We start from the raw sequence: 15189 nt of genomic DNA, 5'->3' as shown, positions 1-15189 counted from the left end.
GCCCGATTTTGGATGCCAAAAGAGCAACTGGAACTTTTAAAGTGAGTGAGATTTTCTGATATGTGGGGCTTTGTGGTGTGGTTCCAAAGGCTGAAATGTTTTGTAAAATTGTAAGACTAAAACCATTTCTATTTCTATGACAATTCTTTAAGGAAACAAATAATGGGAAGTGCTTTCAGTATTTATGATTAAAACAATGGAAAACAACTGAGACAGGATAAATGGGCCAATGGTTGAACACCTTAGAGCATATGCCTTAATGGAGAATTACGTTATTAAAAGAATTCTAAAACAGATTTAACGATTTGGGAAGTGCAGGGAGACATTAAGACTGTAGACATGATCTCTGTTTTGTTACTATATTTGCACAGAACAAAAACTTATAAACACACTAAACTGTGTTTACCTTTTCAAAAGTTTTGTATGTTCTAAATTGTAGACACGTGATGTTCTACAAATTGGAAAAAAAGTGCTAGTGCTAGATAAGCAGTGCTTACATTTTTTGCTTGTTTGTTTTTTTAAGCAAAGTTTATTGGGGTGACAATTGTTAGTAAAGTTACATAGGTTTCAGGTGTACAATTCTGTTTTACATCATCTATAAATCCCATTGTGAGTTCACCACCCAGAGTCAGTTCTCCTTCCATCACCATGTATTTGATCCCCTTTACCCCTCATCTCCCACCTCCCACCCCCCCTACGCTCTGGTAACCACTAAACTGTTGTCTGTGTCTATGAGTTTTTGTTTCTTTGTCTTGCTCCTTTGTTGTTTTCAGTTTTATATCCCACAAATGAGTAAAGTCATATGGTTCTCTACTTTTTCTGTCTGATTTACTTCACTCAGCATAATAATCTCAAGATCCATCCATGTGGTCGCAAATGGTCCTATTTCATCTTTTCTTATGGCAGGATAGTATTCCATTGTGTACATGTACCACATCTTTTTCCATTCATCATATTTTTTTCAACATAAAGAGATACCTATTGGCTGGACATTTTCTTATTCTATCTACCAGTAATTTTCAAACTATAAAAGTAGCAGAACCCATTCTTAGAAAGTAAATGTGCCCCCAGGGGCCTCTACCACCCTGGCCTGAGGCCAGGGCACAGACCTTGGGGGCACAGGCTGAAAACTAGTGCTCGTCCCTCCCACGCTCCATGTGAGCTGTCCCCGTAGGGAAGGGGAGAGTGGGGACTTGGGACTGCTCTGTGACGTCACCCAGCCTCAGACAGGGCCGCAGAGCTCCTGGAGGGAGGGATGAGGGTTGCTTGAGCCCCACTTGCCTGCCCTGAGCATACCCCAAGCCCCAGAACACCCTCAGGAAAGCCTCCCCTGGTGCCTCCTTCTCACATGTGCTGAATGCAGTGTTCAGGGCACATGCACCCGCCCCAGCTGCCCTCATGTGAGACTTTCTCTACAACGCAAAGCACCTCTTCACTTTGCTGCCGGAAGTGCACCTTTTCCTCCTCTCATGTGGGGCGTCTCCATTTACAGGAAAGAAAGCCAGGCTTTGGAAAACAACTTTCGTGAAATTCTATTTTTAATTGAACAAATCAACGTTCTCAAGGCATTACTTAGAGAGACACAGGAAGGCCTGCACAATCACAGCCGGAACGCGGATGGAGACTCCAGCGAGGCCCAGAACACCACGGAGATCACTGACGAGGTGCAGTGGGGTTGGGGGACCAGGTATGGCTAGGGTTTCCTTCTGGTGCGACCTCCCACCAGGCCTCTGAGAAATCAAGGGCTGACAGAGGTGTGGCTGTGTCCCCCTCTCTACAATTCCTCCCTGACTTTGCTTCCTTTCTCCAAAGCTTGCCCCTGGGGCCACTTTTTCATCATGGCTTTGTCACAGAGAAGACTTTGCATTGGAATCTCACTTCCCACCAAAATAAAGAACTAATTCTGTTTTATTTTCCAATAAACAAACGAAAGGTCATTCAGAATTCGCAGCCTCTGAATGTCCATACACAAATACTTTAAATAGCAAACTATTTTTATCCACAGACCTAAAACTAGTGTATTTAATCTAATTTGCTCCAGATTAGGCAACATTACAATGAAGAGCAATGAACTTGGTTTTGCTTCTCCTCTTCTGCCCAAGGCCCAGAAATGACACCTACTGCCTGGGACACTGTTCTGTCATTGGGGCGTGCTGTCACTTAGAACTGCCTGCTCCTTCAGGACGCTGGCTTCTTTACAATCACACGTCCTCCAGAATCCAACATTACTTCAAATGAATGAATGACTTCTAAGACAAGCAATCTGTACTTCACATCAACTGCCTTTCTCCCCAAATGTCTACAGAATGTGCGAGTGTCTAAGCAAGCAGAGAAAGGGATGAAAGAGAGGGCTCAGCACGTCACACACGCAGCCTCAACTGTCTGTCTCGTGGAGAGCCGACGGGTGGTCATTAGGGCTTCGGAAGGGGCTTTGGGTCTGACCTTGCTCTGTGACCGTGGAGGAGTTAGGGGACACAGCCTAGCTCCCTCAGCTGCCTGAGAAGCGCCGGTCACACCGAGCTGTGAGGGTGACACTAGAAACCTGTGCACAGTGCCGGGCTCTGCGTGTGGCTGGTGAACGGTCACCGTTACTATTTTGCAGATTAGGGGACAATAGTGTGAAATGTCAAAACTCCAGCAGTGGACAGGGATTGCTAACGGAAAACTATTTTTTACTTTGTACAGGAAATGGCAAAGTTGGTAAATTATGTACTTAAAAAGCTGAGAGAAGACCAAATCCAGAAGGCTGATTACGCCCTTAAGTCAGCAGGTGAGTGAAGGAGTGAAAGACGGGTGCAAGCTCCTGCTTCAACAGCGTCTCTGACCTCCGCAGTTCTTTATGAGGAGAACATCTTGATCTAGCGGGTAATTTAAGGAGCGCAGTGAACAAGTCTAGACACTGAAGAAGAGAACAGAGCTGATTGTAGCGGATTGCGCTGAGCTGGGTGCAAATCTCAGAGGGGGTCAAACTGCAATCTCATGGCATGGAAAGGGGTTTGGGGAAAGGCGGCACCCCACGCCCGGGGGCCTGGGGAAGGGCAGCACCCCACGCCCGGGGACTGGGGAAAGGCGGCACAGCACATCCAAGTGGGTGAGGCAGAGGTTGGGTTAGCATCACAGACATTACAGCCCTTTATATATTGTGCTAAAATGACTGATGATAAGCAATAATAAAAGACAGCATATCAGTCAAAATACAGATCTAAACAACTCTATCAAAAGCTCGAAATAACTGACATTTACAGAATATTGCACCAAACGACCTCCGGATACACCGTCTTCGTATGTGATTAGGGAACGTTCATAAAGACAAATTATATTCTGGGCGACAAAGCCCCTGGGATCTGAAACAGGTATGTCAGCTCCCACATTCCTATCCAGCATTGTAACAGAAGTCCCGACCACTAACAGAAGAATTGCGGGGTGCGGGGGGGGGGGCGGGAATTGGAAAAGAAGAAATAAAAATCTTTCTTTTCACAGACAACATGATGACTTATATAGAAAATCACCAAAAAAATCTACTGGAACTAATTAGCGAGGTTAATAAATTTGATTGTATACATATATGATTTTTAGACACTGCTAATAAAAAATTGGGAAAAGAAAATTTAAAAACAGTAATATTCATAACAGCAGTAAAAAATAAAATACTCAGGCATAAATCTAATAAGATATGCATAGGATCTGTGTGCTTAAACCTAAAAATGTTCTAATGAAAGAAATAAAATTCAGAACTAAGTGGACAGAGACGACCCGCTCATGGATTGGAAGTGGGAGTGTTGTTCCGACGGTAATTCTACCCGCTAGGCTACTGACTGCAGGTGATCCCAATCCCAATCCCAGCAGGACTATCAGTAGAAAACGACAGGCTGATGCTGAAATGTACCTGGAATGGTACAGGAACTAGAAGAGCTCCAACAGGTTTAAAAAGAAGGACTTTTCAAAGGTGGAGGACTCACGCTACCTGATTTTAAGGCTTATTGTGAACTGTAGGAATCAAGAGGCACCAATGCAACAGAACAGAATGTCCAAACATAGTCCCACCCGTCTGCAGTGAAGTGATTTTTGACAAAGGAAAGAAAGCCAGTGGCGATGGCGGAGTTAGGCCTCCCTTGCAAACAGGAACCCTGACTCCTAACTGCCCCTTACAGAAATGAACTCAAAACGGTGATAGACCTAAATGGAAAGTTTAAGAGAAAACCTCTGTGATTCTGAGTTGGGAAAAAATTTCTTAGATAAGACACTAAAGACATAATCCATAAAAGGAAAAGAATGGATAATTCGGACTTTATCAAAATTACAAATTTCTGCTCTGCAAAAGGTAGTTAATAAAAAGACAAGAACAGGCCAGCAGAGAATATTTGCAAACCACATATTTGACAAAGAACTTTTGTCCATAATTTATAAACGCTCTAAAAATTTAATAATAAAAAAACAGCCAACTAAGAAAAAAGCAGGCAAAAGATTTGAAAGTAACTTTGTCAGAGAAATATATGAATATCAACAAACCAGATAAAAATGCTCAACATTATTATTTATTAGTGAAATGTAAATTAAAACAACAATGACCCCTATTAGAACACCAATAACCACCTATCAGAACAGCAAACAAACGAAACCTGACCACAGGATGTGCAGGCAACAATGAGAAGCAGCTGGAACTCTCATGATCCTGATGAGAACGGAACACGATACAGCCATTTTGAAAACCAGTGTGACAATTTCTTAAGTGAAATATAACACTTACAAGACCCCGCAATCCCACCTCTAGGTATTTACCTAAGAGAAATTTAAACTTAATTTAAATGTGTTCTTGAACAGATTAAGCAGGTGGGGGCATTCAGGCGTCACACTAGCATGTGAAAGCACTTAGTGTGTGATCAGTCAGTGGAGTAGGAATATTGTCTGACCGAGCAGAGAGTATCAGCACGCAAAACCAGGCACACACAGGTGGCCAGAGAAAACAAAGGAGGCCCAGCTAAATTTGAATTTCAGGCAAACAGCAAATAATTTTTCAGCATAAATACATTCCAAATATTATATGGGACATACTACTATAGTACCAAAAAGTTAACTGTTTATCTGAAATTCAAATTTAACTGGGAGTCTTGGATTTTTACTTGCTAAATCTGGCAACCCTAGGTACAAATTCAGTTTCAAACTGTGCCATCTTAGAAAAAGCACTGGTAATCACATAGTCAGGTACGTGCATTTTAAATGTTGTGATATCTAGATGAAATCTGAGGAAATGATTTGCATTTTCTTTATGTCTTTTGTAAAAGTACATTTTGCTTCTAAAATGAAGTAACCTGATGGGATAATATTTGATGAGTATATTTTATATATCTTTGACTAAAATTAAAGCTTAATATATCTCCAGGATTGCTATCATGAATATAATTTGTTAGTACATTTATGTCCTTATTGGTTTCTATGCTTTTTTATTTTTGAGTGCACTGGGCTGACATAAAGACTTGTCTACTCTATGAGCTGTTAAAATATGTGGTTGATATGTTTCTTTGGGTAATAAACACGATCCATGTGATATTTCCATCTCCAAATCAATTGCTTCAGAATTCAATATTTTATCATAAAGCAAGTTTCAGAAATGTTGTGAAACTACGCAGAGCAAACTTTCTCAGAGTGACTATATTTTGGCGGTAATGAAACAGGAAGTCAGACTTTCTACCAATTCCTGAGTATGAATTTTACCTTATTCATAATTCGTTCAGTAATAGTTTTTCAACATTATTAAAATCTAAATGAAGTGTTTTGAGTTGTGTAATTTTTTATTTTAAAAACTATTTTATAATTTTAGGAGCCTCCATCATTGAAGCTGGGACCTCGGAAAGTTATAAAAATGATAAAGCCAAACTGCACTGGCATGGGATTGGGTTCTTAAATTATGAAATGCCTCCAGATATTATCCTTCAGGTAAAAGTTACATTAAGAGTAACCTGTTTATATTTTACTATTTTCTTCCTATTATTTATCACGAAAATATTGATGTCTAAAATGGAGGCAACTCTGCACTTATCACAGATTCTGAAACTCTCTTTGTATTCTTATAGTCATCAAACTACACGAATTGTTTCTCACTTTACGGTCTGTAAGCTATGAGTGATTATTAATTTATTATTTTAAAACCAGTAAACTAGATTACTTACTTCTCCAGTAAAACATTTGCTTCTACATCTCTAGGTGAATTCTGTGGCCTTTTCCATTGACAATTTCCGTCAGTGCACACGCATCTACGGAAGGTGCACGCCCCTACGTGCCTGTCCTGAGCTACGTGCTACTCAGGCCAGCACATTCTTGTGAAGTCCAAGTATAACAGGAGAAACTCCCAAATAAGATTTCCACTAACATTTCACTTCAACCCAGAAGACAGTAGACATCAACAGACAGTAGAGCTCTTCTTAACCGTAATCAACACACCTGCAGTTAGTTTCTAATTCAGAAATACCTTCCAGGGCAACCTCTGCATCTCACTCCCAAGTACAGTCTCGATCTAGAAAATGGTCCACCATTTTCCTTCCTTACCACCGACCTCAGCAACACCATTACTATCACCACTGCCATGCTCACCACCACCTCCACACCATCACCACCACCACCTGCACCACCACCGCCTACGTCACTACCATTGCCACCTGCACACCATCACCACCACCACCACCATTAGCACCACCTGCGCCACCACCACCACCGCCATTAACATTGCCTCCACCACCACCTGCACCACCACCTGCACCACCACCGCCTACATCACTACCGTTACCACCTGCACACCGTCACCACCACCACCGCCATTAACATTGCCTCCACCACCACCTGCACCACCACCTGCACCACCACCGCCTACATCACTACCGTTACCACCTGCACACCATTAGCACCACCTGCGCCACCATCACCACCACCACCGCCATTAACATCACCTCCACCACCACCTGCACCACCACCTGCACCACCACCGCCTACGTCACTACCGTTACCACCGCCACACCATTAGCACCACCTGCGTCACCATCACCAACATCACCGCCACCGTCCTCACCTCCATCATCATCACTTCTCCACCATCAGTACCACCAGCATGCCATCACCACCCATACCAACCAGCTGTCATCTAGCAGCTCATAGTCCAGTCAGAGCAATGCAAGATACTTATCTAATAAAGGGCTCAAATAAATATAAGCATAATGGGCACCGGAAGAACAATCAACCCTCTAGGTGTCTGGAAGTTTTCCTGTTTGATACGCAGAAGGGAGCTCTGTGGTCCGTAGGGGTGGATTTATACAACCAGATAAGAGATTAACTCTTGTGTTTTCTTTGTAGCCAGATGTTCACCCTGGGAAGTGCTGGGCCTTTCCAGGTTCCCAGGGGCATGCCCTAATCAAGCTTGCCAGGAAGATCATACCAACTGCAGTTACCATGGAGCACATCTCAGAGAAGGTGTCTCCCTCAGGAAACATCTCCAGTGCACCCAAGGACTTTTCTGTCTATGTGAGAAACTGTTATCAGTCTTTGCTCAGAGTGGGTTACGATATAAAGTGGTTGGCCAGGGATTAGGAGCTGGGGTCTCATCTGAACTGTGCGACTAACCATCTATACCACAGTGAGGAGGTCACTTATCCCTTGGACTCTGGTTTGTCCTCTACAAAGTGACAGGGTTGAACCTGATGAATACTTTACTTTTGTTAATCAAAGTCAGACATGTACAATTAAAAACTCTAAACATGTCCATATGTTTAGAATGAAACACGGTTTTTCCTTGTCCTACTACTCCCACCCCCCAATGTTTCCTCCCCGGAAGCTTCCATTTGCAAAAGTTTTGCCTATTTATTTGGGTTCTTCCCTGCATATTTGCTTTTCCTAATTCTCAACTTTTCAGTTTTGGTTACTGTTTACTGACATTGTCTGGTGGAAAATGAAGATTAGTTCTCTTCCGTGGCTCTCTCATCCTACCAATATGTTGTGTCTTACTTTTTTATTGAGATATAATTCAGACACCATGCAATTCATCCACTTAACATGTATACTTAAGTGGCTTTTAGTATATTCGCAGAGCTGTGTATTCATCCCCACAATCAGTTTTAGGATATTTTTATCCCTCCCAAATGAAACCCTGAACCTCTTAGCTGCCACTGCCCACCCTCTATCTCACTCCCCCAGCCTCAGGCAGCCACTAACTACTTTGTCTCTCTAGATGGGCCTATTCTGGACACTTCATATAAATGGAATCACACATGGTCTTTTGTGAAGGGCTTCTTCACTTAGCATAATGTTTTCAAGGTTCATCTATGTTAGAACATAAGCATGTTCTCTTTGAAAATTGCTGACTAATATTCCATTGTATGGATGGACCACATTTTATTTATCCGTACATCAGTTGAGGACCTTTGAGTTTTTTCCACTTTTTTGGAAGTTGTAAACAAAAACAACGCTACTGTGAACATTTGTGCACAAGTTTCTATGTAGACACTGATTTTCATTTCTCTGGGTCTACACCCAGGAATAGAAGGGCTAGATCACATGGAAACTGGGTTTCATGTTTGGGGCATGGCTAGATGGTATATCTTACTGTTGGTTTTAATCGATATTTCGTGTGTTCACTGTGACTGTGGGGAATATTCTGGCCTCAGTTGAGTCCTACAGTGTACTCCAATGGTATTTGCTTCATGTACATTTTTAGATGTTCCTGAGGATGGTAATTGCCTCCTCCTAATGTCTTCTTCAGAAGTGTAAACATCTTCCCACTTATGTCAGATAACTTATAAACTTCTTTTTTCATGTTTCTTTTGGGACACCCTCTGGATTGTCTGCCCATTTGCTCCAATCTGACTTGTTGCCAGTTATGTACTGCTGCTCTCAGGGGTTTCATTTCCACATCCCAAAAATTCAACTGATTACTGATTATTTAATCTGTTATTTTAAAAATCGTCTCTCTAATTTTCCTTTTCTGTGCTATCTTCTGAAAGATATTATGAATTTCTTTTAACTTCTATGTTGGATTTCTCATTTCTGCTGTCATGATTCTTCTTTCTAAGACTTTTTCCTATAAATAATCTCTCTTTTGTTTTAAAAAAAGATTTTATTGGGGAAGGGGAACAGGACTTTATTGGGGAACAGTGTGTACTTCCAGGACTTTTCTCAAGTCAAGTCGCTGTCCTGTCAGTCTTAGTTGTGGAGGGTGCCGTTCAGCTCCAGGTCCAGTAGCCGTTGTTAGTTGCAGGGGGAGCAGCCCACCATCCCTTGGGGGAGTCAAGGAATCGAACCGGCAACCTTGTGGTTGAGAACCCACTGGCACATGTGGGAATCGAACCAGCAGCCTTTGGAGTTAGGAGCATGGAGCTCCAACCACCTGAGCCACCAGGCTGGCCCAATAGTCTTTTAAAGTCTAAATTTCTTCTTCTGTGGATGCAATGATTTCTCTTAAGTCTCCAGAGATATTATAGTTTTATTTCATGTTTTTCTGCTCCCTCCCCTTTTTACAGGGTCTCTGTCCTTCTCGTTATGTGCTTTTCTCACATGTCTGGTGATGCTTGTATGTCATGTTTAAGAGCTAAACAGTAAAAAGCTAGTGAAAGCTTTGCACACGTGGTGTGGTGGGTGAACCAGGGTCTTCACAGGCAGTGGTCTAGTTGGGCCATTTTTTCTGGAGACTCCAGAGTGTGGGATTGGGCAGGTTGACCCTGGGAGGAATTGTACAAGCTGTGCCCAGGTTTCAGCTTGGCGACCACATGCTGGGGGCTGCTGAGAGGAGCATGGCCCGCCATTCAGCACACAGGGTATGCCCTCCCCTCTGACATGTGCAGGTCTCCTGAGCCCAGCTGTCCCAGAACTGGGAGGATGAAGGTAGTTTGTGCTGGGCCGGGCCGGGGGGATTACCGGTCAGGGGCTGTGGGCTAACTGCCTCAGCTCCCTGTCTGCTGGGGCCCCTGCAGCCCCAGGCCCCGTCTCTGGGGCTTTCTGGGACTTGCAGTGTACATCCGTGTCAGCGTGTTCCACAGCCAGGGGAGTCTGTGTTTTCTCCAGGGCACTACACCACTTGCCCTTTGGCCATGTCCAGACTTTGTGTCTGGTATCTGCTCCCATGTCTTCCTTGTAGGTTTATGCTTGCCTTCAGTCCCCTGATGTCCTGTCTGAGGGAGGGCTGAGTTAAACGTGGTGCTCGGCTTTCCTGTGTTTCATCAAATGCTTCTGAAGGCCATGACTCTGGGCTGCAGAACAGAAAGATGACCACCATCCTTTGGTGCTGCTACCCACGATAGTTGTCTGCTGAGCCTGACAGTTGAGTTGGGCTGAATTTGAGCAGGTCATACCCCACCTCAGACAGGTGCACATAGTTGCTCATTACTGAGGAATTATGGGTGAATCCTTCAGTAATCAAAACTACTTCTCATTGTTTTTCTCATTTATTAGCAAGTATATGAACCAAGTAAAGTTAAAACAGGGTAATAAAGAAGGTGGAAATAAAATGAGCACTCCTCCTTACCCTACTAAAGTAACCATACGACGCTTGGGTTTTCTGTATCTGTAATCGTGGGTGCGTTGTTTAATCATGATGCATTCAATTCTTTTAATAAAACTATGTTACAAAGAGTTTAACTAGTAATGTTCATTATAAAACAATTTAATTAATGAACTCTTTATTTTGTTGTGTTACTATGACTTAAGGAACCTAAAGATAAAAAACTTTAGATAGTCACAAAAGAAATTAATTCCCACCAGTGTATTTTCCTCTCAAAAACCTTCGATTTTGAAAAGTAGAGAAGGAAGGTAAAATAAATAAATGAAACCATACAGATATCAATATTTTCTTTCAGTCAGCACATACTTTTTGGATAGAGCTATTTGTATGATCAGTCTGGAAATTGGATTAAGTTTATCTTATTTTGGAAAACACTGGGTCAACATAGGGACTTTTGTTTTATTTTATTCAAAGTATTCTGACTGCAAATACAGTTATTAGGCCAGAGATTTGTTCCATCTATCTATCTGTCTGTCTATCTATCTATCTATCTATCTATCTGTCTGTCTGTCTACATCCATCCACCCACCCACCCACCCACCCACCGACCACCCTTCATCCACATTTCAGGCATTTATCTGTCTATGTATCTCTCTACCTACCTTCTTCCTACCTGTCTAGTAAGCCCTGTGATCAGCCTGCCTCTTGCCTTGCAAACTCCAAAGTTCAACACCTTTGGGGCATATAGGGCAATACTGGCCAGCATTGCGACCCTGGTGGACCCCAAAGGTGTCTGGAGAATTGTTGCTCCTTGCATAGACAACTGCCTCCATTTATTTTAACCGAGCATCCATTCCTTACGACCTATCTGTCTGTTACTTTTTTTTATAGGGCATCTTGAAACAATGTGGAGGAGAAGAGGTTTTCCTAGGTCAGTTTTTATATAACAAAACAGGAACCATGGTTCAAACCTTTGAGCTCCAGGTAATGAGAGCCCTGGCCAGGGGATGCGGGCTCCGCTCCTAGGAGGGGTGTGTTGGGGTTGCGTGTCGGAAGTGGTGTGTGAGAATAACCGTGACAGGAGCACAAGCTAAACGAGGCTTTTCTGAGCTTCAGTTCTTAGCTCCCAGTGTGTATGTGCATTTTAATGCAAAAGACAGGCAAGTACCAAAGTGGGTTCTAAGCCTAATTCTTCCTCATTTGCTATCACTTTAAAAACTGTATTCACCTTCTCAGTCCTCCTCTTACCACTCTGGTTCCCTTGCACTGTTAGGTGAGACAGTCTCAACTTTCTTATGAGTGCGATGCTTCGAGGCAGAGAGGAACTCAGGGGAAGAGATAACAAATATTTAATACCAGACAATACAGGCAAAACTTCTCTCCATAACTCAAAGGGGAAAAAGCACCAACTGTTAGCATACAAACCCCCGAAAGTCATTAAGGTGCATGAAATATATCTTCACTGTTTCTCATTAGCCACAGGAAGTAATGAAGAAATATAGAAGGTGTCTCATATCATGTAAAAGCAAGTGTTTTATGACACTACTTGGACAATGGTGAGAAAATCTAGGCTGAAAACAATGTAGGTGTTAGAACTGAATGTGCCTGAGGAGTTTCCTATGTGACTGTATAGCCGTGTCCCTCCCTCCCTCATGGGATGGCCATGTAGGAGCACTGTGGGGGCATCTCAGAGGAAGTGAGAGCACCTGGTATCCAGGCCACCATCTTCTCTTCCTTCCCCGGAACTTGTCTCCTCAGGAGCTCTTTACTTACGGTGGCTCATTTTCTCGTCCACTAGAGTGATGTTTGAATACCCTTGTGTTAGGAAGGGAGGAAGGAAAGAGTTTGAATTTCCCATTATGTCAGCATTCCTCGGGATTCTTTGAGATGGATTTCTTGATAAGGCATTAATTTTATTTTTTCTTTATTTTCAGCATGAAGTTTCTGAATCCTTATTATGTGTGAAGCTTAAAATCCTCAGCAACTGGGGACACCCAAAGTACACTTGTTTATACAGATTCAGGGTGCATGGCACCCCGGGAGACCACATCTAGAAGAGCTGGTTCAGAAGGTGACAGCCAGAGGGGTAGGACAGCCAAGTGTTCCTGCCCCTTAGCTTCACTACACTCAGAGGGGTGGAAATCGGCAGTGGGAGGGAAACCTCAAAGTGGATGAATTTTACTAGTAAAAGTGTAAAAGTGATTCAGTCTCCTTCTGGTAGCTTTGCTTTGGGGATGAATGTCGCTGGAACCCTGACAAGTAAATCTGTCTCGAAGGTGGTATTACTCAGCAGTCTGTCTCATAGCGGCACCTCTGCCTTCCTTAATTTGTTCATCCACAACCAGGCATGGATGGCCCATTACCACTGTTATTTAACATGTATCTGGACACACTGGTCAATTTGTTTAGATAAGTGAAAGAAATCAGAGGTTAAAAGGAGTGAGGATGTCTGGCCACGACTATTTGCGGATGATCTGATGAATTCCTTCCAATCAAATAAAGGCAATTAAAAAGTACACCACACACAGGAAAACTGCAATAAGTTAGTGGAAGGAAAATTACCACATGTAAATCAACAGTATCTATAACTACAAACAACCAGTTAGAGGACATAATTTACAAAAGCCACAACAAAGATGAAAAAGAATCAGATAAACGAAACAATTAGACTACCTGTTTGAAAACACTCCACACAGCAGTGGGTGATGAGAAGACTTCAGTGATGGAAAGACACACCTTTCCTGTGGACATGAAAGCTCAGCTATCAAGATGTCAGTGTTCACTAAATTAATCTATACATTAATTTAATCTCAATTAAAACCCAGAAAAAACGCATTTCTGAGACAATTATGGAAAATTAAGGATATTTCAGTGCCTGTGTGATAATAGTATTTCAATGTTGTTACAAAAAGAGAATTATTCTTGTTTAGATTTACATATTTAAATGTTTACGGATGAAATGATATATCTGGGATATGTTTCAAAATAATAAGAGGAGGAAATGTGTGGGAGGATCCATAGAGAAGACTGGCCATGCGATGATCACTGACGTTGTGTGCTGGCCCACGGGGGTTCATGTCTGCTATTCTGCCTTCATTTATGTATGTTTGATATTTTCAATTTTAGAAAGTTTTAAAAAGATTCAAACATATATAAGTAACCAGAAGTGTTGTGTTTTAAGCCAAATTGAGTCTAAAGTTCACTTGGAAATATAAACTTAGTAGGAAGCCAGGAAACCTCTGGAAGGAAAAAAAAAAGACAAAGAGCTGTATGATGCTGATTAAACAATAATTAAAATTGTGTGGTGCTAGAACATTAATAAACCAATGGAACAGACAAAACAAGTCTTTTTCTGATATATCAGAAATAGATTTATATCTATGTGGGGATTCAGAAATGCTAACGGTGGCATCTTAAAAGCAGACCGGAAAAAGTAATGGTTTGGGACAATTACTCTGTCATTAAGAAAATTGCACCCGCTATTTCTCACTTTGCAACATGACGAATTTCCAATATGGTGATTATTTATAGGTAGGTAATGAAACCATAAAAATAAACCAAGAAAACTTGGGCTAAGTCTTGTATGGCATTGGATAGAGGAAGACCTTTTCTAAATAAGACTCACACTTACATAAAATTAAAAAAACCTCTACATGGCCAACAAAACCTTAAACAAAACGGAAAAATATATTTGTCATTGATACCATGAGGACCAATCTTTTCCATATGTAAAGAATCTTGAGAAAGCAATACTATCAACAGCTGCATAGAAAAATGGCTGGACAGCCCAAAGAGATTTTTCTTAGGAACATATGAAAAGGTATTCGAGCTTATTTATTTTAAGAAAAATGTCAAAAGTTACATGGTACGTACCTTGTTTCACCAATGAAATTAAGAAAATCCAAAAGTTTGATAACATTTTATCGGCAAGGCTTTGAGGAAACAGACTCTCTCACACATTGATGGTGAAAATGCAAACAGAGAAAACCATTGTGGAAGGAACCTGGCAACGTCGCTCAGAATTCGGGAGGCACGTGCCTTTTGACTCGGGTGTCCTGTGCAACGTGTGTCATGTGCAACGTGTGTCCTGTGCAACGTGTGTCCTGTGCAACGTACACATGTAACACATTCATCAGCACGGTTCGCCGGGGGAGAGAATCAAGTGGGACCGGGGCAGAGGAGGCACCCACGTAGGTGGGAGCAAAACGGTCCGCTGCATCATGTTTCGTTTCCAAATCACGTGGAAGTATTCCCTATGCAGACGTCAAACATTTTTTTTTTTAATTAAAAAATGTTCAGCATAAGACATGGTCTCCGGTTTTCCTACGTAATGGCTGTAGAGGAAAAGCTCAGTTGTGTTTCTGCTTTCCTCTCGCACAACAAGCGCACTCATAACAACTCTGACACCAGACTGCGTAGGTTTTCTGTGTTCTTTGTCCCTCACCCCAAACCACCCGGTGGCACCAGCCGGGCACCCTCCGTCCACTTCTGACCCAAGCGGAGTGAGTTAGCGCCCCTCTCGAGTGGCGGGCTCAGTCCCACGCGCGACACCGCCCTCCCCAGGCCACCCACAACGTCTGCCCACCGTGGCTTTCCACGATGACCGCCATGGATTCAGTTACTGGCTGGAACAGCTCCCTTATTCAGGAACACATTAAAATTGACCCCTTTGCCACGTAACCAAGGGCAGGACGAGGGACAGGGGAGCAGCC

The 15189-nt window shown here is 42.5% G+C and overlaps 1 protein-coding gene across 1 annotated transcript; it reads left to right on the top strand.

Moving 5' to 3' along the window:
- SUN3 (Sad1 and UNC84 domain containing 3) lies at positions 1–15165 on the top strand. The gene is made up of 7 exons (XM_081079224.1): positions 1–41; positions 1493–1664; positions 2686–2770; positions 5819–5934; positions 7342–7509; positions 11369–11461; positions 12412–15165. The coding sequence occupies exons 1-7, from the start codon at positions 13–15 to the stop codon at positions 12529–12531; spliced, it is 783 nt and encodes a 260-aa protein (XP_080935350.1). The 5' UTR covers positions 1–12; the 3' UTR covers positions 12532–15165.
- The last annotated feature ends 24 nt before the right edge of the window (positions 15166–15189 follow it).

The sequence above is a fragment of the Rhinolophus hipposideros genome (genome assembly GCF_964194185.1).
Source record: "Rhinolophus hipposideros genome assembly, chromosome: 18".
NCBI classification, from domain to species: Eukaryota; Metazoa; Chordata; class Mammalia; order Chiroptera; family Rhinolophidae; genus Rhinolophus; species Rhinolophus hipposideros.
Note: the sequence above shows the minus strand (reverse complement) of the source record. Positions and strands in the feature narration are given on the sequence as shown.

Coding starts and splice junctions, on each gene's coding strand:
- SUN3 (XM_081079224.1), top strand. CDS start 13: ATGCCAAAAGAGCAACTGGAACTTTTAAA. Junction 7,510..11,368: donor CCAAGGACTTTTCTGTCTAT/GTGAGAAACTGT, acceptor TTTTTTTTATAG/GGCATCTTGAAACAATGTGG. Junction 11,462..12,411: donor TTCAAACCTTTGAGCTCCAG/GTAATGAGAGCC, acceptor CTTTATTTTCAG/CATGAAGTTTCTGAATCCTT.